At 44.1% G+C, this 25,157-nt stretch overlaps 1 protein-coding gene across 2 annotated transcripts in view; it reads left to right on the top strand.

Moving 5' to 3' along the window:
- The first annotated feature begins 8,558 nt into the window (after positions 1 to 8,558).
- RHEB (Ras homolog, mTORC1 binding) overlaps positions 8,559 to 25,157 on the top strand; it is a 55,490-nt gene continuing 38,891 nt past the window's right edge. The window contains exons 1-2 of one of the 2 annotated variants that reach the window (XM_030550039.1): positions 8,559 to 8,922; positions 23,834 to 23,905. In XM_030550039.1, coding sequence (XP_030405899.1) covers positions 8,871 to 8,922; positions 23,834 to 23,905 — 124 coding nt within the window. In that variant the 5' untranslated portion in view covers positions 8,559 to 8,870. The remainder of the gene's footprint in view (positions 8,923 to 23,833; positions 23,906 to 25,157) is intronic. The other variant, XM_030550038.1, reaches the window with a different exon arrangement.

Here is a 25,157-nt window from a genome sequence, read left to right as displayed (position 1 = left end):
GTTTGCCCTCCTCAAGGTGCACCTAAGCACATAAACTGCAAAGGGTACTACTCCATTGTTAGGCAGACCCTCATGGACCACAGAGGTCAATTTATGGACGCCAACATGGGCTGCACTGGAAAGGTTCATGATGCCAGGGTTTTCCCGATTGGGAGTCTACATTCTTGGATAGGCCAGGATACTATTCCCACCCAAGAAGATTGTCATAAATGGAGTAACTGTCCCCCGTGTTATACTAGGGTACTCCTACCTACAACCTTTTGTGTTGGTTTATGAAATTATATCCTGAGTCAGAGGCCCTGGCAAATGACACTCTCAAGTGTAGAATGGTGGTCAAATGTGCATTTGGCAGAGTGTATCCCACTGGTGCTGTTTACAGAATTGTTTAGATTCCAGTGTTATCAATGTTGTCTGAATTATTGTGGCTTGGTGTGCCCTGCACATTCTTTGTGAATTCAAAGGTGAGCCATTTGCCCCTCAGTGAGCCTATGATAGCAATTGATTGCTAATTTGGTACACTTAGACAGAAAGTGCTCCTGTAACAGCTAGAGCAGGCACCCAGGCAAGCGAAGTCAGCAATGCTTTGTACTCCCACATAGTGAACTTGCATGGATCAACTGAAGAGGGAAAACAGTATGTTTATGGTTGTATTTGTACCATGATTTTTGCAGTAAATGAAGTACTGTTGCTGTATGCTACGACTGGTGTGTGTGATTGTCATGAATTATTAATTGTGGATGAAATGACTGCTTATACCATGATGGTTTGTATGATATGAACAGTGGCTTTTCATTATGGATTGCTCTGAATAGATGAACTGAAAGAAAATGTCTGATACAGCTTCCCCGTTATGCCTTATCATGTCTTTATCTTTCTTCTAAATATAAGTTATATGATGCAGTGATGAGAATAAACTTTATTAATAAATAGGGCTGTCAAATGATTAAAAAAATAATTGCAAGTAATTGCACTGTTAAACTATAATAGAATACCATTTTTAAAATAATTTTGGATGTTTTCTACATTTTAAAATATATTGATTTCAGTTACAACACAGAATACAAAGTATACAGTGCTCACTTTATATTTATTTTTTATCTAAAATATTTGCACTGTAAAAAACAAAAGAAATTGTATTTTTCAGTTCACCTGATACAAATACTGTAGTGCAATCTCTTTATCATGAAAGTTGAACTTACAAATGTAGACTTATGTACAAAAAATAACTGCATTCAAAAATAAAACAATGTAAAACTTTAGAGTCTACAAGTCCACTTAGTCCTACTTCTTGTTTAGCCAATCACTCAGACAAACAAGTCCGATTACAATTTGCTGGAGATAATGCTGCCCGCATCTTGTTTACAATGTCACCTGAGAACAGGTGTTGTTCGCATGGCACTATTGTAGCCGACGTTGCAAGATATTTACGTGCCAGATGCACTAAAGGTTCATATGTCCCTTCATGCTTCAACCTCCATTCCAGAGGACATGCGTCCATGCTGATGACAGGTTCTGCTCGATAATAATCCGAAGCAGAACAGACTGACGAACGTTCATTTTCATCATCTGAGTCAGATGCCACCAGCAGAAGGTTGATTTTCTTTTTTGGTGGTTTGGGTTCTGTAGTTTCCGCATCAGAGTGTTGCTCTTTTAAGACTTCCAAAAGCACACCTTGACCCAGATTTTGGATGGCACTTCAGATTCTTAAACCTTGGGTCAAGTGCTGTAGTATTTTAAGAAATATCACATTGGTATCTTCTTTGCATTTTGTCAAATCTGCTGTGAAAGTGTTCTTAAAAAGAACATATCATCTGGGACTGCTATAACATGAAACATGCAGGTAAAATGGAACAGGAGACATACAATTCTCCCCAAAGGAGTTCAATCACAAATTTAAATAATGCATTTTTTTTAACGAGCATCATCAGCATGAAAGCATGTCCTCTGGAATGGTGGCTGAAGCATGAAGGGGCATATGAATGTTTAGCATATCTGGAATGTAAATACCTTGCAATGCCAGCTACAAGAGCCATGTGAATGTCTGTTCTCACTTTCAGATAACTAGGAAGCAGGCAGCAGTATCTCCCATAAATGTAAACAAACTTGTCTTAGCGATTGGCTGAACAAGAAGTAGGACTGAGTGGATTTGTAGGCTCTAAAGTTTTACACTGTTTTGAGTGCAGTTATGTAACAAAAACATTCTACTTTTGTAAGTTACACTTTCACGATCAAGAGACTGCACTACAGTACTTGTATGAGGTGAACTGAAAAACACTCTCTTTTATCATTTTTACAGTGCAAATATTTATAATCAAAAATAATATTATAAAGTGAGCACTGTACACTTTGTATACTGTGTTGTAATAGAAATCAACATATTTGAAAATGTAGAAAAACATCCAAAGATATTTAATAAATTTCAATTGGTATTCTGTTTAACAGTGTGATTAATCACGATTAATTTTTTAAAACTCGATTAATTTTTTGAGTTAATCACATGAGTTAACTGCAATTAATTGACCGCCCTATTAACAAAATAAAAGCCTTTATTTGTGAACACAGCTGTATTATAAAAAAATATTAAAGCATTCTCAGGCAGGCCAGTTGCCAACAAAATACCCAAATCAGTAATAAAATAAAGTGCATAACACTACCACTGAACAGGGAAATCAGTACAAACAAAAGAATTATCTACTTTTGCATGTCACCAGGCCCCCATTCTCCTTTCCTGCACATGGTGCTGCTGCACAGGGTGGAGGACTGCTGCGAGTACATTTTCTCTGATTAGCTCGGGTTTAGTCATGGTTGCATGGGGAACCATGCCACCCAACATAGTACTGTCCGTGTTCCTTGTCTGCAGGTCGTGGTACCATGGAAGAGACTCAGGATGTGGAATAGGAGCCTGAACTCTTGTGGCCATTAGGCAGGCCTCTCCACACTGCCACCCAGCAATACCTGTAACTAGCTTGTGCTCCACTACTCACAACCTGCCATGGATGCAGCCCATGGGAAGTCCTGGCTCAAGCACTCTGACAGGGAGCAGCCTCATGACTCCTGATTGGCTCCCTGCCCCTATATAAATCCAACTAGTATTCTAGGACAGTGGTTTTCAAACTGCACCATGTCACCATGAGTTTCCCACCCCCCTGCAAGATTAATTTCAGTTTTTCCTCCTCCACCTCATCTCCACAGATGCAGGAATGGTCAAAAAAAGGAGGTTGCCATCTGTCCTTTCCCCACCCCCATCCCAATCTACCTCAGAATTTGCTCTTTTGGTGTCCCACTCACAATTTTGTGCTCAATTTTCAATGTTTGTGTGTCCGTATTTTGACCACCCACTATCTCACAGCCTAGGCACATGCCTGGTATTTATGGTTTGCATTTATTAGCTGTGCTTATCATGCTCTAGACTAGTTTATAATAAAAACAGTGCACTATGTCATCTAAACCAGTATTAACACATACATATAAATCACTCCTTCAAACAAAAGCAAGAAGCTGGATAAAACAGATAGGCCTTGCACTCTGCCCTAAAGGTTGACAAATTGTTATACTGTGTTCATCCTGATTTTCTGTATTATCTGAGCATGAAACTCAGGCTATGTTGGACCCAGACAGGGAGGAAATTTCACAGTTGAAGGCTGTTGAATGGCAGTGCCTTACCCATAGACAAACAAAACTAAGGAGGTTCAGCTTATGTGCCCAGCCGATCACAACTATCAAGGTAAAGCTCAGGAGAGAGGCTGTTTCTGAGATAACTATGGCCCTTTGGTGTCTATGTATCAAAACGAATATCTTGAATTAGGTCTGGAAACCAATGTGGAGCCCATGCAACCTCTAGAGCAGAATACTAGGCCTCCACCAGCTATCCCCTTTTGCCAAACATAGATACATCTTATAGGGCCTAGGCAAATTTATAAACCTCTGGGATGCCAATTATCCCAATACATGTGTGGAGAGACTGGACCACCACCCACTGGCTGGCTGTGTGGGGGATTGGGTGGACCCGGTGAATGGGTGGTGCAGTGGGCACGATCTCCCTGTGCACTGGAGAGCTGCAGGAGGAACTGAGAGTCTATGTGGGCTTCTGCCTTAAAGGCACGATGTCTTTTAGGAGGGGAAATGACATGGTAGCTTTTTCCTTCCTACTGTTATTCAACAAGCATGCACATTGTTTGGGCTGAAGGACTTTTAGCAGGAGGAGGAGGTAAGGATCGTTGAGGCGAAAAGGTTGAGACTGGGCAGTTGAAGAGAGGAGAGAGGGTCAGAAAACACCTGTGCTAGCCTGTTCCCACCCAGTGGAGGGAGGCAATGAGTGGAAGTTAACAGGGAAGAAAAACAGTGAAGAGATGAGTACGGCCCAGGAGGTGAAAGGGAAAAAAAGAAAAGGGGGTGAAGCAAAAGAAAGATCCCGTGGAACCAGACTGATATCCCCTGGAGGGAGAATGACTGCTGCTTACCAAGCCCTGCCTGGAAAGTGTCCAGGAGGTCAGACCTACCTTTTAAATATAAAATATTTTCTGAATGCTGTAGGGAAAGAGGAGCAGGGAACAGTGCCCAGATGTCTCAGCACTAGTCATAAGGGGATGTGCAGATTTGGAAAGCACAGCCATGGCTTCAACAGAACCAGCAGGATCCTCCAAATATAGTTACAGATTCACAACAATTAAAATAATAAAATGCCAGCAAAGCAACACAGCTCTTTTTGCTTCCGCTATCTAGCAAATGACCCAAACACTGGACTGTACAATAGCTACTAGACCCAGAGAGGGAAGGAGCAAGGATTCCTCCTTATCAGACTGCGGACCACTATGGCCACAGTAGCCCTTTGCAGTACTAACTTGCCCTGGAAGGTAGAGAAGAACAGGAGTATCTTCATAGCGCCAGATCCTCTACTTCCATAACCTGTAGATTGGAAGCTACTGTGAAGTGCCAGAAGGCATATGGGGGCACAAATCCTACATGCCACCCCTCTCTCCCCATCCCCACATCCAGCCTGTCATAGACGAGGCAAGAGGACTTATCCCCTAATGAATGCAAAGAGTTCAGACATAAATGTCAAGGTCAAATGACTGTGCTGCAGCATCAGCAGAATGCTATCCACATCGTGCTATCTCACTATCTTAAAATATTATCTCATAGATTCTATGTTCTCATATCAGAGAACTTCTTTCTGTTGGTGCAACTTATAATTAAAGGCCAAAACATACTCCAATTTTCACAATATAATCACAATTATCCCTGCCTTGAAGAATTTAGTCTAGAAGACAAAGTCAGATAAGATGTACTGGGAAAACCAAAGGGGGCTATTTCCTTAGATAATACTGTTTTTGCTTCCACTTCCTAATGTTTACCATTTTTTCATGAATGATGGGAAGGGCTGTCAGTGCTCCATACTGTCCATTAAATCAATGGACATGCGCCTGATGAGGATGTGCACCACTGACAAAAGGAGTGTAGGGCGGACATGTAAAATTGATGTAATTACTGCGGTGGCTGTACATCAAAGTAACTTAAGTCAACTTAATTTTGTAGATTTGCCCTCAGTGTCACAGCTAAATACAAGATGGAACAGATGGTTTAATATAAGTAGTTACACATATTTCAAGGGATCATTCAAAGTGAAGTGGCCCATCTACACTCCTACAGTTACAGGGAGAAAATGGGGGGTGGTTGTTGTTAGCGAGCTATAGATTGTAACAATCCATAAATCCGGTGTCTCTATTTGGTCTGTGATTTTTAGTGTCTAGCAAAATTATGACTTTAAGCTCTGAAGCTTGTCTTTTGAAGGTGTTGTGCAGGTGTCCTTTAAAGATAAGGCCTGGTCTGATATAAAGTGATTTCTTTGTACAAAGTGTTACCCATAGGTAACAGTGTGTTTTTGTCTGTTATTTTTCTAAATGATTGTCTAGTTTCACTCATGTAATTGCTATTGGGGCATTTGGTGCATTGGTGAGGTACACCATATATTGTCCTATTGGCACGTATAGGACCCGTGGATTTTGAAAGGTGTGTTGGGGAGTGTTGATCATTATACCACTGGAAATATGTCTGCAGGTTTTGCATGTTGTTCTGGCAGGGTCTGGTCTGGTGCCACTTTGAACTGGTGTGTCCTAGTCTCGGCAGAGCTTGCTTCTGTTGATGAGCTTGGAGAGGTTGTTTAAAGGCTAAAAGACTGGAGGTCAGGAAAGATTTCTTTCATGATGGGGTACCCATAAAGCAGTGGTTGTAGTCGTTTGACGATACAGTAGAACCTCAGAGTTAAACACCTTGGGAGTGGAAGTTGTTCATAAGTCTGAAATGTTTGTAACTCTGAATAAAGTGTTATGGTTGTTCTTTCAAAAGTTTACAATTGAACAGTGACATAATACAGCTTTGAAACTTTACTATGTAGAAGAAAAATACTGCTTTTAACCATCTTAATTTAAATGAAACAAGCACAGAAAGTTTGCTTACCTTGTCAACTTTTTTTTTAAACTTTCCCTTTATTTTTCAGTAGTTTACATTTAATACCATAGTGAACTGTATTTGCCTTTTCTTTTCGTCATCACTGCTGCCTCAATGCATACTTCTGGTTCCAAATGAGATGTGTGGTTGACACAAAGTTATGTCAATTTGTAACTCTGGTGTCCATAATGCTGAAGTCTTACTGTATCCCAAATAGGTTCAAGTGTGGAGTGGCAGCTGACAGCTAAGGGTGTGCAGTTGGCAGGGGGTGGTTATTTTTGTATTATATCCATGTACAGCATATATTTCTTTTAGAAAATAACAGCTCCTTCTAAATTAGTTGCACAAATTAGCAGAACACGTTTTCCAGAGATAGAGAATAGAAACGTGCGGACAGATCATCAGACTTCTGCCTGGAGTAGAGTTCAAATGTGCAGTGCCCGAGTGTACCTAAGGGCTTGTCTACATCACAAAGTTGCAGCGCTGGTGAGGGGGTTACAGCGCTGCAACTTAGGAGGTGTACGCATCTGCAGGGCATCACCAGCGCTGCAACTCCCTGTTTGCAGCGCTGGCCGTACTCCCGTTTTGTCTCGGGTGTAGAGGATCCAGCGCTGGTAATCAAGTGTAGACACTTACCAGCGCTTTTCTTGACCTCCGTGGAATAAGCAGGTATCCCAGCATACCTGAGGAAGCCTCTGGTAATCAAGCACGTCTCCTTCCCCGGTTTGCTCTCGCGTTCCCCGAACCCCCGAGCAAGCAGGTCTCCTTCCCTGCGATTTGCAGGGGGGTTCGGGGAACGCGAGAGCAAACCGCTGCAAAGCTGGTCTCCTTCCCCGGTTTGCTCTCGCGTTCCCCAAACCCCCGTGCAAGCAGGTCTCCTTCCCTGCGGTTTGCAGGGGGGTTCGGGGAACGCGAGAGCAAACCGCGGCAAAGCTGGTCTCCTTCCCCGGTTTGCTCTCGCGTTCCCCGAAACCCCGTGCAAGCAGGTCTCCTTCCCTGCGGTTTGCAGGGTGGCTCCGGGAACGCGAGAGCAAACCGCGGCAAAGCTGGTCTCCTTCCCCGGTTTGCTCTCGCGTTCCCCGAACCCCCCTTGAAGCCGCCCAACGGCGCTGCAGTGTGGCCACATCTAACACCACTTGCAGCGCTGGTTGCTGTAAGTGTGGCCACTCTGCAGTGCTGGCCCTATACAGCTGTACTAATACAGCTGTAACAACCAGCGCTGAAAAATTGTAGATGTAGACATACCCTCAGAGTCAATGACTCCAGCACCACATTACAGGGAGAACTCCCTGCACGCCCTTAGCTACAGTGCGGAGCAAGTCCGACCTCTGACTGGGCCTGAACCGCCCTGCAGATTATATACTTTTTCCAGGGTTGCTGCCCACGTGCAAGTCCGTCTCTCAGGCTCGCTAGTCTAGCGCAGTGTTCTAGGGAGGTAACTCATCCTTCAGTAACGTCTTCCGCCAGCCCCGGCAACGCTGCAGTGCGGCCCCCGCTCTGACAGAGGGGCGACTGGGCCAAGCTGGCGCCTGCCATGGTGCCCTGCCTGGCAACGCCCCCTCACGCTTGCCCCGGCCGTTTTTCCGCACCACGCAGGAACACCCGGCCCACACCTGCAGCCCACGGCAGCTGCCCCATAGCTAGCGCAGCCTGGGGCGGCGCGGGGTAACTTGAACAAGCAGAGAGACCCCACAGCCAGAGCTTCAACGGCGCAGGCGCTTCCCTGGCACAGCGCGCGAGCAGCCGGGTTCCACAGCACTAGGAAAAGCGGCATATTCAAAAGAGGCCCCAGCCCAACCGCCACCGCGCCTGAGCGCGCGCTCCCCCCGAGCATCCCCACCCACGCCCCAGCCTCAGGGCGCAAGGCCGACCAATCCCACTAACGCCCCTCACGCACGCGCATTCTCTACCCTCGCCACCAATCATGATTTGACCGCCCCACCATTTAGCCCCGCCTCAGCCTTCAAATACAGCCAATCGTTGGAGCTGGTTGTTAGCATCCACAACCTGCTGCCAATCCCGTGCCGGATATTATAATTTATATTACGGTTCAGGCCCAATCAGCTCGCACTTGCTCTGTAGCTAAGGGGAGGTGCGAAGGCCCGGAATGATGCAGCGACTTTTCCGCGCCCTGGCGTTTCCGGCCGGTTTTTAACTCCGCAATCTCGGACTCGGTTCGTGACGTAACGACGTTCACCTACGTTCGGCTGGTGATGTAGGGGTCACGTGAGGACAGCGCCGCTGCTGCGCTTAGGGAGCTGCGTCCGGTCGCTACGGCCGCGGGTCCCTGCATGTCGCTCGTCGCCGTCTCCTCTTTCTCTCGCCCTCGGGGTCTCCCGTCCAGTCTCGCCGCCCCGCCTTGCCGCCGCCCCCTCAGCCGGAGCCGCCGCCCTTGATGTGGGTCGGGGCCGGGCGGGGAGAAGATGCCGCCGTCCAAGTCCCGCAAGATCGCGATCCTGGGCTACCGGAGCGTGGGTGAGCGCGGGGCTGTGGTTCCCGGAGCGGGGGCGGTGAGGAATCGAAGCTGCCGGGCCGGGCTGGGGCGGCGGCAGGCGCTCGGGCAGACCGGGGGACGCTCTAGAGAGCTCGAGACCGGGCTCTGCGGCCCTAGGAAACTTGCCGTTTCGAGGCTGTGGCGGCTACCGGTGAGTGGCCGGGCCGGTTGCCTCTCACTGACTGCGCGAGTGAGTCTCCCCGGAGGCGGGGAGTGCGGTGGGAGCTCGGCGGCTGCTGCGAGCCCGGCCGAACCCCAGGAGGGGGTTCCCTTCCTGCCGCATCGCGCCCCGGAGCGTCCTGGTTCCGCACCTCGCGCTGAGAGTCCCCAGCGACAGGTGTAGTCCGGCCGGGAGCTGCCGTGGAAGCGGGGAGTCCGATAGCTTCACTTCCCCAGGAAAGCCTGGGGCGCACTAAACGTGCGTTGTGCTGCCAAAAAAGTGATCCGAGTGACGGGAAGGAGCCGCCTTCCTCGCCGGTCTGATGGCTGGCACCGTGCTCGGCCCTGTAGGTGAGGGCGCCGCCTGCCCCGGGATCAGTCTGGCCTCAGGCCCCTTCTCTGGTCTGCCAAGGGCTGGAGCCGGTGAAATTCTGAGCGCTACAGCTCCAGAGGTGCCCTGTGGCTAGGAGAGGGGCAGTGTGCTGACCTCACCCAGCCCTCTCATGCGGCTTTCTGGAAAGGTCACCTGGTCAGAAATGCTGCTTGTGAAAAGTATTCTTAATTATAATGACCAGGAGCCTGCTGGCATCACTCCTTTCAGTAAGACCACTGTTTATGGCTCACTGTAAAGCTATCATTCTGGCTACCAAGTTAAAATTTCTAATATAAAACGTTCACTTTAGCAGGGTTCACTGTTACATGAATTCTCATGTTTTCCTACATACTATTGTGTGTTTAATGGAGTGATTGTTTGCCCAGAACCTTTTTAGTAATTTATGAGCCCTTGAGATGTGATGTAATACCAATTAGGTACAGTACTTGGGGTGCATCAGTTCCATTGATTCAGGGAAGCTATGGGGTGATTCTTTTCACTATTAATTCCCCTGCATAGAGAACATGAGCCCTCTCCGGCTGCTAGATTCTTCCCCTGGAATTGATTTGCACCTGTCTGGGTGAAATATAGTGGTGTGTTAAATGTCCAGTTCGCCCTGTGTCTCTCTTTCTCCCACTTGTGACTCTGCTGTAGCCTCAGTCTTCACGGATATCCCTTCTTTTTGATGGCTGGTCTCTAGATGTTTTTCTCATCCCAAATTTATGAAGATGTTCCAGGTTTATATAGTAGTAGTATTGACAGTGCAGTGCTGGGTCTGTGCCTTATAACTTCACTGAACATGTGCAGCACTACTGCTGTTGATCTATGCAAATTAACCCAAGCAGAAGAATTCCCCAGAACCATCCAGCTGCAGTCTGAAACTAACAGTTATAATCAGTTTTTCTTTGTCTGCCCACGCTGTATGATTACCCTTTTCTTCAGGTGGATCTTAGGGTTCTCATGGCTTTAATGGAACACAATTTCTGATCTTGCAACAAAAGAAATGTTTTAAAAATTAACATAGCTAAGCCACTCCCCGTGTCACCTTTGTGATTAGTAAAAGTTGAAAATATGATCTTCTGTAGGGACCTATATTTAGATGGTTGGGAAACTTGAAGGAGAATAAAATCTCTGTGCTTTGTCTGCCCACAACAGGGGCTTCCAGAAACAACTGCAATATAAATGTTGGTAATTGTCTGAATCTGCTCAGTTTGGCCCCAATTCAGCAGAAAAGCCCCCAAATGTTGAATTTTGTTGATTGGAAGAGTTAAGCATTGCTGTATGCTACATATAAATAGGTGTTTCTTAATAGTCACGTGTACAGTAATAAAAAGGATGCATGCTAAAAAGTACGTGGTAAGACTGTTTGACATAAAGTTATGTAACTGCTTAAAACTGAGAAACATCAATTACTTCCCTGTAGAATATGGGTCCCTCCCTGATACTTCTACTATTTGAGCGATTTGATTCTAGAAATGGATTAAGTCTCAACTCAATTCTTTCTTTCTGGCCACTAAAGAGATATATTGGGTGAGGTAATATCTTTTATTAGACCAAGAAAGACAAGCTTTTGAGCTACACAGAGTTCTTCCTCAGGTCTGGTGAGCTTGAAAGCTTGTCTCTCTTGATCCAAAAATAGATACTGCCTCACCCTCCTTGTTCTTCTAATATCCTGGGACCCACATGGGTACAGCAACACTGCAAACAATCTCTGACCACTATAAATTAGGAGGGAAGCCTTTAGGCTAGAATTCCTGAATATAGTCTCAAATATTTTTCATGTACTTTTTTTAGTAAAAAATTCAGACTACAGCAAGAACTACTAAAGAGTTCATTGGAACTTTACTTTCATTCTGTAAACTGCTTATTCATGAAGGACACTGAAGTGATAAGATTCATAGTTTGTTAGTATCTAGGATACTGACAATGGCTTCAAAAACTCTACTCAGTAGAGAGACAAATTGACAATCTCCACCAGATAAAGCAATAATTTATCAAGGCTTGAGTAAAAGAAAAATGAGAAAAGATACTCAGCTTAAAACCCTCTCTCAAGTGCTCCCTTTTGGAAGCTCCCTAAAATTTGAACTTTGCAGCATGTTCTGCAGAACTATTTTTGAGCAAGATTGGGGCTAATTCCAAAACTGAAGGGCCCTTTTATAGAATGTTCTGCTAACAGTTCTCTTTCAAATCAAGAATGCTTCATCTCATTAATACCTACACCAATCTTGACTCTGGCTATATGGCATGAAGAGAGTCTCTTGAGTAGGCAGGGCCTAGACTGTTTACAGCTTTATAGGTTAACACCAACACCTGTGTAGCTTGATAGTTAATGTTCAGGAAATAAAATACTTGAAAATTCAGTGTGAAAATAATAGGTTTGCATGAAGTGAAATGAAGTAAGACTGTGAGGCTGTTTTTGAGTTGTTAAGCCTTTCTGAGTCTCTTGAGGATGGCAGACTATTTGCTGAAAAGCAGCATAGGTGGGTCTGATGTTTGCCATTGGATCGTCTTATTGTGGATTAGCTGTTTGAGGCAGACACACTTGTCTTCCCACTAGAATAGTGTCCCTTTCTTAAATGAGGTAATTTGTTAGAATAGCCTGAGAAGGTGACTGTTGGGCTTCCCAAAAGTATTACCCCATCAGTGTCTCAGTGTGTCTGCTGTGGTATGATGGACCTTTGGACATGACATTTTTTCCTGCCTTTACGTTGCTTGTTGGACTGCAGGTCTTGGATATGTAGCTGAGGACATAACCTGATGGAATGAGAACTTCCCTTATCTGAAAGTTCAGATTTGGGGCTTATCTGCACTTAAAACACTGCAGGCGAGCTGCTGTAGCACTTCAGTGAAGACTCTACCTGTGCCAGCAGTAGAGATTCTCCTGTCAGCATAGGTAATCCACCTCCCCAAGAGGCAGTATTGAGATCAGCAAGAGAAATCTCTGTCTACACTGGGGGTTAGGTTGGTTTAGTTGCATTGTTCGGGTGTGGATTCTCACATGGGAGGGTACATCTACACTATCTGCCGGATCAGCGAGTAGTGATCGATCTATCAGGGGATCAGTTTATTGTGTGTAGTGTAGACACAATAAATCCGTTCCCGATCTCACTCTCATCACTGCTAAACTCCAGCTCGGTGAGAGGTGGAGGAAGTCGACAGGGGAGCGGTGGCTGTCGATCCTGCGCCGCGAGGACACGAAGTAAGTGCTTCTAAGTCGAACTAAGATATATCAACTTCAGTTATGCTATTCTCGTAGCTGAAGTTGCGTATCTTAGATCGATTTTTCTCCACCCCAGTGTAGACCAGGCCTTAGTGATATAGTTATGCTGACCCAATTTCACAATGCGGACCACACCTCAGAAGTGATCTGAAAGAGTCTTTTCTATGTTAGAGGCTCTCATAGAACTAAAAAAACTAACTGGGCTTTTGGTTACCTGCCTGTCTTTTAGCTGGACTGTCTGTTATGACTTTCTTAGATTTTGCATGATGTGGCATGTTTATCTGGGTGTAGAGCAGGGGCTGGTAACCTTTAGCACACGGCCTATCACAGTAATCAGCTGGTGGGCCATGGGATGTTTTGCTTATGTTGACCATCTGCAGTCACAGCCCCCTGCAGCTCCTAGTGGCCCAGGTTCGCTGTTCCTGGCCAATGGGAGCTGCAGGAAGTGGCAGCCAACACATCCCTGCGGCCCATGCTTTGGTCAGTGGAACTTACAACGCTCGGGAGTTGGCTTATTCACACCTCTGTGCAACATGAGTTATATCAACCTAAGCTGTAATGTAGCCATAGCCTAAGGCTATGTCTACACTACACACTTTTTAGCAGCACAGCTGTGTTGCTAGGACCATGCCACTAAAAGGTGTGCAGTGTAGCCGCTCTTTGTCAGAGAGAGTTTTCCTGCTGCAAAAAAAATCCCCCCCCCCCCCCCCCAGTGGTTTGTCTGCAGGAGAGCAAAGAGTTGTTCACACCACTGCTTTTCATCGGTAAAATTTTTGTCGTTTGGGGATGTGCTTCCCCCACCCCTTAATGACAAATGGTGAAAGTCCAGTGTAGATAAAGCCTTAGTCTGTGTGCGTGATCTGGAAACCCTATCACAGTGTGTTATGAACCTCAGCTCACTTTTCTTAATATAGTCATCTGAAAGCCTTCATGCTTGTCACGTATAAACAAAAAATGCAAGAAATAATGCAGCCATCTCTGGAGTAGACTGTGACATTGCTATAGCATTTATAGTACGGCAGATTGCAAACACTGTACTGGGGAATTTAAGCATTTGTGCAGGAAAATGGAGCAAACATCCCCTTATTCTGGCAAAAAGTTACAGTATTTCTAATATTACAAATGGAGTCAGGAGTTTGCTTTTAAGTCATTTGGAATGATGGCACCTCGCAGTACAGGACTCAACATCATGATGCGGTATCCATTCAGTATTAAATCAGAGGGAACAGATATTTCTGTTACATACTAAATAGCCAGTGTCACTATTGTATCTGACGAAGAACAAAAACCTGCTGTCATGTCAAAGCACATCACTACAGAATTAGTGGAGCCTGTAACACACCAAAGCCATTGCATTAGAGCCACCTAGGACCTAAAATTAAATTCTAATGGTCAGGATTTATGCAATATTTAATACTTAATTAGTAACATTATTAAAACTAAGAAGTCTTAGACTGGGAACTGGATTAAATGGTCTTTACGGTGGTGATGCTCTAGAATACCAAGATAAAACAAAATGGCTGCTCCCAGCAGGGGACTGAAATGAGACTTAAATGCCAGTTTAATTAAAAACTTCTTTTTATGATTGGTTTTACCCTTTAGACGTCAAACTTACTGCAGCAAACTTTTTAACAGTAGCTGGGACACTAGAGGCAGCGTGTTCAGCTGTAATATCAAGCCACATTGGGGTTATTTAAGGACACTGTGCTAGGATTAACTCTTGATTTGCCTGCTTTATAGTTTTCTCTGTCAGATCTTTAATGTTTATGGTTGTAGTTTTCTGACTCAATGCTAGCTCACTCAACCAAGTGATAACATCTTTGTATGAAAGGAAGGGACTCCTTGTTTGAACAAAGCATGGATCCTGCTATTGCTATATTTATACAAAAGTTGAAAGTCTATTGTTTAGAATACAGTAAATAACTTACAAGGGTAGGTTCTGCTGCAATTAAATGCTGGATGTCAGGGTGTGCAGTGCTGTCTTATGGAAGTGCCAAACACTTCTTTGGCTTCTACAATGCAACACTTTATAATTGAATTTGGAACTAGTATAAGACTAAAGTAAAACACTAGTCTACTTTAACTTCCTGCAGCTCTCAACAGTGACCTGCAAGAATTTTTTTGAAATACTGTCTAGCTGTAGGAATATATGCTGAATAATTAAAACATCAAGGGCTTATCTACATAGTGAGTTAGTCTGGCATGCCAAGGTATGAATCTACAGTGCACTAGCTTGCTGTGCAGTAATGTCCAGGGTGGACATTGCTATAGTGGACTAAAAGTTTTTCATAGTGTGCTTTGATGTACCGCTGTTTGAAGTGGTAGTAAGTCAAAACATACTAAGTCCATGTCTGTACTGCAAACTTTGATCCATGCAAGTTATGTCAGCATAAAGCTGCCACAGTTAATATATGGCTTGTGCATGTGCATGCTTGGTTGCTTATGTCAGTGCTGCATGTACTCACCAGGAGTGCTTGTGTTGATGTGCAGTGCACTACGGGTAGAAACAAGTTGCGTGGGAGTGTCTGAGAGGAAGGTGTCAAATTCATGTGTGTTTACTCACAGAATGGTATCTCAGTGCGAAAAATATCCCAAGGGTTTTAGTTGCTTGTTGTCCTTCAGAATATCTGTAAGGCAAAGAGGGAAAAGTTGCTGCCAGAGGGTGCAGGGCAGAGGTGGAGTGGCTGTCTGATGACTTGAAACAGCCAGACGCAGGGGCCAGTAGAGCTCAGCATGAGATTGTATGTCCAAGGGAGGCCTTGAAAGAGCACTTTCACGGTCTGCCACATTAATGTGGTACGCAGGACTGCATGTTAATGTGGTGTGGGGGACTGTGCTCTACCTTGACCTGAATTTTTGAGGCAGTTAGGAATTGCACAGTGCTTGGAATACATTTTTATGAATATTCCACTGTCTTTTCATGAACCTATGAATTATGCAGTGATTGCTATACATTTATAATAGATCTACAAAATTCATGGCCATGAGAATTAGTGGCTTCAGCCTTAGAGGGCCTCTGCACAACACCTCTCTCCAGCCCCAGGCATGGTGAGTGTGAGTATGGCCTGACGGTGAGGAGTGGAGAAAATGAGGGAATTTTTCAGTTGCATGTGAAACTATATAACATTTTGGCCCCTGTTTCCGAACGTATGGGTACAGGGCAGCGATGCTGAGTATAGGTACTATTTTCAACAAGCAGTGGGGACTTTAGCTGATATCTGACTCCTGACTCTAACAAAGGAATTGTTAGGATTAACCTAATATGTGATGTTTTTTGGTTTTGGTTTTCATCACAGAAGTTCAGCTTGTCTGAGAGGCAAGATTCACTGGAGAGCTTAAGGGGACGCTGAGTGGCTCCATAGTGAGACTAATACAGTAGTCCTTTGTTAAGACAGCTATTGCTGTCATCCCAAAGTCACTCAAGCCCATATGCTGCTAACCTGTTTGTTGCAATAATGCAGGGGTGGCCAGCCTGTGGTTCCAGAGCCACATGTGGCTCTTCAGAAGATAATATTGTATAGGCACCAACTCCAGGACTGGAGCTACAGGTGCCAACTTTCCAATGTGCCCGCAGGGTGCTCACTGCTCAACCCCTGGCCCTAACACAGGCTCTGTCCGCACTCCATTCCTTTCCACCCCCTCCCTCAAGCTTGCCGTGCCCTCACTCCTCCCCCTTCCTGCCAGAGCCTCCTGCATTCCATGAAACAGCTGATTGGGAGGGAAGGGGAGGTGCTGATTGGTGGGGCCCCCAGTGGGCAGGAGGTGCGGGGGGCAGGGAGCTGATGGGGAGGCTGCTGACATATTACTGTGGCTCTTTGGCAATGTACATTGGTAAATTCTGGCTCCGTCTCCGGCTCAGACTGGCCACCCCTGCAGTAATGCTTGCTGAAATCATCATGGAATGGCATGCAAAAGTGCCCTATCACAAGGGAAGAAATGAGACATCCTTCCCTAGAAACCTTTGGGAGAGGATTGCAGAGTACCTCCATAAAAGTTTGACAGAATGATTGTCTGTTTCTTGTTGTGGTCCATTATCTCTCTTTTTCCAGTCAGAAGAACTATACTGTCCCTCTAGGCTATAATTCACAAATGAGGATAAACTTCTTGCAATTCATATCAATGCAATAGGGTATGTGAAACGGTAGGTGAGTTGGTGTACATTCATCAAGTGTCACTGAGGATCTCAAGTGCTACAAAGCTCAATCACAAGTGGTGCAGGAGGCTAACATACAGCACTGTCTCAGGTGACAACTCCTTGGGAACAAAGGAGCGGACAACATAAGGCATGATAACACTTAAAATGTTAGTCACTTCTTTGCCCTCTTTTTAATGACCATGATAACAATGACGTCTGAAAAACTGATATATTGAAAGTGCCCTATAAAAAGCTTTATAGCACTTTTACTAGTTCTGCTTCATGAGTGAATGTCGTAACATCTACTTTATAACTAGAAGCATATAGTGGAGAACATCTTTGATGATGTAACAGCCCATATCACTCCTCTTCCCATTCCATCCTCTCCCCAGCATTCTCATGTATACATAGATTCTATGTTCTGAACAAATAAAACCCTGCGCAAACGCATCTTCATGGCAGTCACTCAGCTACCTGCTATCATCTTTAGGATCTCAATAGAAGTAAATCCATTCAAGTGCCATTGTCCCTCCCCTCCGAAAGTCTGAAAACCCCCAAAATCTTGTCAGTACTTGGAATCACCATTGTTACTTGACCTGCCTGTTATAGGATTGGGATCAGTGCTGTCTCCTTACTATATGTGCCCAGACTTCACATGGGTGATATGGATCCAAGGAAATTCAGAGTCTGGATGATATGACACCTAATAGACTTGCATAAGAGGCAAGTTGATAGTTACCTATAGGTGCTTGTTTAAGAGACGTTGGCACCCTGCCTTTCTTTGCAGCAGAAGTCAACCCCAGTCTTTTCCAGCTTGCCTGAAAAACATGAGTAACTTACAAGTGGCATCTCAAAGTTCTTACAACACGTTCAGGATCTATGACCTAATTAGCTGAGCCATAATTAGAATATGGGTTCTTTCAGTGACTATCACTACATATTCTACTTCTAGTGTACATTCTTCCAATGGCATCTCTTTGCCAGCAGTGCCCAAAGTCCCCAGGATCCAGGGAGGAGGTGGAGTGGGGCCAGCTGTCTTAGTTCCTCCTTCCACCATTAGCAGTTTCAACTAGCAGCCATGGGTAATATCTCTTGTGCCTTACAGTTAGACTTAGATCCTGGCTACAGTTGCAGATTTAGAGCGCTGTGAGTTAAACCAGCCCTTGGAGACTGTAGCCAGGAAAGTGCTGCAGTGTGTTCACGCCGTCAGCCCACTGGTTTGGCCACGTTTGTGGCACTTGCAGGGGCATTGGGAGCAGTGCATTATGGGCAGCTATCCCACAGAGCACCTCTTCCCATTTTGGCCCTGTGGCTTGTGGGCAGGGGGTGGGGTGCAGGGTATTCTGGTTCCTGTCCCAATGCCCCATGATGCATTGTTTTGCATGGCAGCAATCTCTGTGCTTCCATTCACATTTGGCACCATCTTTCAATGTTTTTTGTACTGCGCACTCTGTCTTCCCTTTCGGTCTGTGGGAATGGATCCCAAACTACTGAAGAATATGCTGATGGGTCTTGCCAGCACATCATGAATTGCAGTCAAATTACTCCTTAAGCTACAAACTGACAGTGAGGAGTCCAATGACAATGTCGACTCGAATAACACATGACAAGATTGCTTGTGGTATTCACAGATATGCTCACCACAGTGGAACGCTGCTTTTGGGCTCAGAAAACAAGCACTGAATGGTGGGATCACATTGTCATGCAAGTCTGGGATGATGAGCAGTGGCTGCAGAACTTTTGGATGAGAAAAACCACTTTCATGGGACTGTGTGCTGAGCTCGCCCCCACCCTGCGGTGCAAGGACATGAGATTGAGAGCTGCCCTACTGGTGGAAAAGCAGGTGGCTGTTGCAGTCTAGAAGCTGGCAACTCCAGACAGCTACCGATTGATCACTAACCAATTTGGAGTGGGAAAGTTGACCGTCTGCTTTGATTAATTATATAGCGTTCCATACTTAAATACACTCATAATATTCCAATCTTGCGTTTGGCCATTATCCCTGTGTAACATTCTCTAGAGCACTGAGCAAGAATAATTATGAAATGGATTCTCATCACATGCTTAACTTTTTGCGTTTGCAAGGTTTTGGGAGGAGTAGTGTGGCACACAACTATTGAATTTCTTTGATTCTTCCTATCTGTTTTCTCTTTGGTACTCTTTCTGAGGGAGAGGAGGGAAATAATTCAAGTAGATTTTTGTAGTACAGGCCAGCATTAAATTTTAGCATTGCCTTCTATTTTTAAATATGCATCCACCTAGTATTTTATATGCTCATTTTATAGTATTTCGTGGCCAAAATGATCATACTACTGACAGTGCTGTTGTAGGCAAAATTTTCACTTGCATTAGAAAAGCTGGATGTTCTTTCCATCCTCTCATTTTCAAAAGCAGCTATTTATTCCAGATAGCTAAATTTTTACAGATGCCCTTAACTGATCAATGTTATACTGACTGTTCCTACAGTTGGCTAACTCTTCTCTAAAACTGAGCATGTTGGCTTTGTCTGTGCAGTTCCTGGCTGTTTGCAGTTCTGAATCGCTTCAAGAATACTACTTCAGTATGCTATCCTATGCAGCAAAGAAAACTGTTCTAAGCTGTGCTTATACTGAGCAGAACGAAGGTCTATCTGATTTCCATACTGCATATATGTAATCTAACCTACGTAATACCACATTTGAGCATCCTATCTGAAAACACCAAAGTATTCCAAGTGTATTTTAGTACAACTCTGCTTCATCTTCATTTGGCTATAACCTCAGTTGAGCTATTTCTAATCCCTTGAGTGGTCACTTAAAATACTGCTTGCTGTATATAATATCAGTTCACTTTAAATGTGTGAGCTGAAGATCTGTTTTATTCTTAGGTTGGTTGTAGGAGGACATGATGCTTGATTTAGCCTGAACTCTTTTCTCTAGAAATTCAATATGACTTTTTGGATGGTGCAGTGGCTTATTTTTGTAGCTTGGGTAAACTGGTGTGACTTACTGGAAGTAGCGAGGAGACAACTACAGCTGAACTGCATACAGGCTTATTTTTGCCTCACAAACAGTAAGATTATGATGAATACAGGCTGTTTTTTAACTGAAAGGTCCTGAAGTGACACCTCTTGAAGCATCCTTTCTTTTGGCTCAAATGTAGCCTCTTCGAGAAATTAGGTCTTGACAGCACTAGCTCTAATAGCTTAATATGGCTTTATGACAACACGTGCTCTGTTCCTGGCTCTGAGCTTAGCTAAGATCTTGCCTTCTGGTTGTTAATGGGACCTGAGGCCTCTTGTCAGAATACCACATTCTACTGAAATAATTTTGATGGCGCTGAAATTAGTATCCTCTGGGTCAAGAGCCTTGTAGCCCACTTCCGTGAGTCTGGTGAAGAATGAATTCAGACTGATCACTTCTGGATTTTGTTCTCTAGTCTGTAGGAAGATTTGGGAAAACATGCATATAAACTGATGTTTAGACAACAAAGTATAACTATGGATTAGTCTTAAACTTTTTTGGGATAAATTGTCTGAGTCACAAACAACTTTTTTTCCTGTAAACTGTTTTTTAAAAATGAACCTTATATGCCTGTTAATCTTCATAGTGTCTATCAATTAAAGTTCTCGAATCTTGCTCTCATCATGGTGTAGAAATGCACCCAATGCCAAGAGATTACTCAGTATTACCCGATATGTCTTTAGGCTAAACAAGAAACTAATCAAATTTTTTGACTATTCACTGTTTGGAAGTGTCTTTCCCCGGTACACTAACGTGGGTTACAAAGGAGCAAAAAAAAGCTAGTGTCCAGGTCCAAAAATATCTAACACGTAGCAATGTTTGTGGGATTATGTTGCAGTGTGTTGGTAAGCATATGTTGAAATAGGATCTGGCAAATTCCTGCATGTAGGGAAGTCACTGCAATGGAAATGGTGCTGTAAGTTCAACCGTGCTTCCAAATGCTTGCTTCACAATAGTAAAGTGATGGCAATCTCTCTGCTTAAAAGTACTGTCTAAATCGCACAGATTGCATGATGTTTTGTTTCACCATCACACAGAGTCTATAACCAAATGACCAGACTTCCCAGGAAATGCTATATCTTGTGGCACACTGCACACTCAAACACCTGGTTCTGGTAGGGCTGAGGTGGTAAACTTGGGCCTGGGGATGGGAGAACATTTGTTGTGCCTTTCTAAAACAGCCCTTATCAAATCGGGCAACATCCAGTAATCTCTGAAAAGAAGTATGTTGTGGTGCATGGAAATTAATGCTGGGGAAAGCTTGAGAGCTTGAGAATCCTGGTTAATATGAGCAGTTGTCTACCCTCAGGAGAGATGTTGCTAAGTTCCCTTAGCCTCTAGTTAAGACATAACTGGACAGAAGTCCAGTCTTCAGTAGTTGCACAAGTTTCATTTTAAATTGTGACCATGTGAATCACTTCAATAGCTGAATTTTGTCAGACTAAATTAAAATGAAGTCACTTGTCTAATGGTGTATTTGCAAGGCTTTAATTTGCAAAGACCTACGGTCAGGGTGCCCCTCCCACGTAAGAGTTGATTGTTCTAATACTTAAACTGTGTAAGGCTCGATCTAAGATGTGTCGACTTCAGCTACGCTGTTCTCTTAGCTGAAGTTGCGTATCTTAGATTGACTTAGAATCACTTACTTCATGTCCTCGCGGCACGGGATCGATGGCTGCCACTCCCCCATCGACTTTGCTTCCGCCTCTCACCGCTCTGGAGTTGAGCAGTTGACAGGAAAGCGATTGGGGATCGATTATCGCATCTACACTACACACAATAGATGGATCACTACCTACCGATCCGGCGGGTAGTGTAGAGGTACCCTAAGAATCAGTATTTTCTTCACAGCTTTAGGAAGGATTAGCTGTCGAATAGGAAATTTGTCTTGCCTGTGAAAAGTCTTTAGCTTCTTACATTTTTAAGTGGACTTGATAAATATATATACTATTAGATTGAATTAAAAAATAAAAACTCATTGGTGCGGTTTTCTGTCAGCTCTTTAGTGTGATACCAGAACTTTTCTAACACTTGAGGGAGTAGGTGCAGCACAGAATGTGAACCTGGCCCTCTAATAGTTGTTGCATGCTGTTCCCTGCCAATTATGAATGCTGCCGTCCAAGTTTTTTGTGGAAGTCTTACAGGGAACAAAGAGTGATTGGGACAGACTGTCAAATGGTTCTCTAACTTCTGTAGTGCAGAAACTCTCTGGATATTGCTTGTCAATGTCATATGGCTTACTGTAGCGGCCAACAGTGATTCACGCCTGCCAGAGGCCTAGTCTGGCTCATTTGTCTTCCTAAAATGTGGTTGAGTAAACAATTTTTTTTTTGTGTGTGTGTGGCGCATCCTGGACCCCAGTTATCTGTGTGAAATTGGTTGTCCAGTTCTCCTTCCTAGCTCTTTGAAGTAGGACATACTGGGGTGCACTGCTCCTCATTGTGCTCTGTTTGCTTGTCTTAAGGTGTAAGCACACAAATATGGTTGCAATGACAGAAAAGTTACTGAGTAGACACAAATTGAATTACTTGCCGCTGAGCTTTGCTGCTTAACCATGACTTTTAAAACTAGTTAAATGTGAGCAGGATCTTAAATGTATCCTTCTTAGTCTTTGTCGTACTATTGAGATGAATAGGGAAGTTCATACTTCTCACTGATTTCAAACTGTTTTCAGAATTGGTCAGACATTCTTGCATCAGTTTGTTAACAGTATGATTTTCAGAACCATAAGGGCTGGACATATAACTGTTTTTTTGTTTTTTAAATTACAGGCCCCTGGATTAATCATGAAAGATGTGGTTAATGGAATGTGAAATTCTAAGTTCCTCACTGATATGATTTGAAAGTCAAATTTGGATCCTAAAATCATCTTAACTTTTTTCTGATGAGGGCAGAGGGTTAAATGCATCTTAGAGTGAAACAATTAAGAGAGTTTTAACTATAGTATAGTGGTTTTATTCTTTAAACTACTACAGATTGGATGAATGCCTTTTAATAAAAACGTTATCTGATTTGGCACAGCCATTCTCTAGTGTTCCAAACTGGTAAATGTAACTGTTCACCACTCCCAATACTGTATAGGTGATAGAATACCTGCGTAGATCAGGTGACTAACTTTGCCCTTAAATTTTTGTGTGGAACAGTCTTTAATCCTGACACTGCAATGATTTGCATTATTGCCATTATTTAGCATCTTGCTCCCTTCTCTTTTTTTCTTAATGTAAAGTTCCTGTTCTTTCTTGCATAGCTCTTGTCTTTATAATTATCAAAATGCCACTTTGTCTTGTGGGTACTTATATCACAGTACATGTTAACACCACTTGGAATAGAAATTGGTTTCCTATACCAGGGGTTGGCAACCTTTCAGAAGTGCTGTGCCGAGCCTTCATTTATTCATTCTAATTTAAGGTTTTGCGTGCCCGTAATATATTTTAACGTTTTTAGAAGGTCTCTTTTTATAAGTATGTAATGTATAACTAAACTATTGTTGTATGTAAAGTAAAGAAGGTTTTTAAAATGTTTAAGAAGTTTTATTTAAAATTAAATTAAAATGCAGAGCCCCCCAGACCAGTGACCAGGACCCAGGCAGTGAGTGTGCCGCTGAAAATCAGCTTACGTGCTGCAGGTTGCCTACCTCTGTCCTATACTGTAAACTGGAGTGAGTGCTCTGACTATGCTAGGAAACAGAACCCTTGCTGAAAACAGCTTGTCAGACCTGTCTGTGCAAGTTCTTACATCAGTTTCGATACTGCTTGAGAGCAGGCTATTTAACTGGTACTTTCAGTAACAGGGTTCAGTAGCCAGCTGTAGCCAGGGTTTAAGCCACCACAGGTTTGTATGCTTATTTCATAAAACACATTCAACTTTGATTATTGTAATATCACTTTGTACTTGGTAGCAGACTGTTGCTCTAATGGCTTAATTAACTCATTGGAGTATGTTTCTGTACAGTGACATTTAAATTTGGATTTAAATGAATATTCTTTTTTTGCTTCCTTTATAGGGAAATCTTCATTGACTATTCAGTTTGTGGAAGGCCAGTTTGTTGATTCATATGATCCAACCATAGAAAACAGTAAGTATCTTTAGGTAATTGAAGCTGCTTTCCAAGTGCTTCCCTATAAATTAAACTTGTCCTTTTTGCATAATCCCAAAAAAGGCTTTTCACATGGAATCATCATCCATATGAGGATTTTCATTTTAACACTGAACCTTAACATGCACTGAACAGAGTAGCAGTGTTTGATAGAAAGCTGCTTTGCATATATTACAACTTGTAATATGCAAAAGGAACAAGATAGTATCTCTGGTTTGACTTCAAACGCACAATGCAAGGAAAACAATACTCAAATCTGATTTAAAATATATCCTGGTCTTTGTCTTCCGATAGTAACATTGTACTCATTAGTCATGTTACTCTCTTATGAATTGTAACTTCATTGGTACGTCCTGATAATTATCCAGTGTATTAAAGCCCCCAAAATTCATCCAGTTTGCTTTTAGTTATGCTGTTTGTTCTCTGCACTTCTGTTTGGATAATAGAAAATTTTAGTTTAAACACTAATTTCTAGTCATTTGCTTTCAAGTGTCTATGCACTAGCATAATACTGCAAGGGGTCTTTCTCCAGAGATACATCTGTGCTAGAATGAGAACTTGCACAGAGGTGGGCAAACTACAGCTCACAGGACCGTCCTGCCCGGCCTTTGAGCTCCTGGCCAGAGAGGCTAGCCCCCGGCCCCTTCCCTTCTCCGCCCCCCGCAGCCTCAGATCACTGTGTGGCCAGCGCTCTGGGCAGCGGGACTGCGAGCTCCTGCCAGGCAGCACAGCAACGTGGCTGGCTCCGGCCAGGCTGTGCAGCTGCCAGACATGCTGCTCTGAGCAGCATGGAAACGGGGGTTGGATAAGGGGCAGGAGGTCCTTGGGGGCGAGGCGGCAGTCAGGGAGCGATTGGATGGGGTGGTCAGGGAACAGGGGTGCTGATAGGGGTCGGGGAAGTCAGGAGCCAAGGAGCGGGAGGGTTGCATAGGGAGTGGGTCCTGGTGGGGCAGTTGGGGTGTGGAGTCCTGGGAGAGGGCGGTCAGGAGACAAGAGGTGAGGGGGTTGGATGGGTGGGGTATTCTGAGGAGGACAGTCAGGGGGTGGGAAGTGGGAGGGTGTCAGTCTGTTTGGGGAGGCACAGTCTTCCCTACCTGGCCCTCCATACAGTTTTGGAACCCCAGTGTGGCCCTCAGGCCAAAAAGTTTGCCCACCCCTGTTCTAGCATCTGAGCTCCTTAGCACAGGACTGACTTTTTTAAAATCCTTAAGAGCAGTGGTAGCAGGGTCCT

Source organism: Gopherus evgoodei, chromosome 2 (assembly GCF_007399415.2).
Source record: "Gopherus evgoodei ecotype Sinaloan lineage chromosome 2, rGopEvg1_v1.p, whole genome shotgun sequence".
NCBI classification, from domain to species: domain Eukaryota; kingdom Metazoa; phylum Chordata; order Testudines; family Testudinidae; genus Gopherus; species Gopherus evgoodei.
This window is presented reverse-complemented; position numbering and strand designations above follow the sequence as displayed.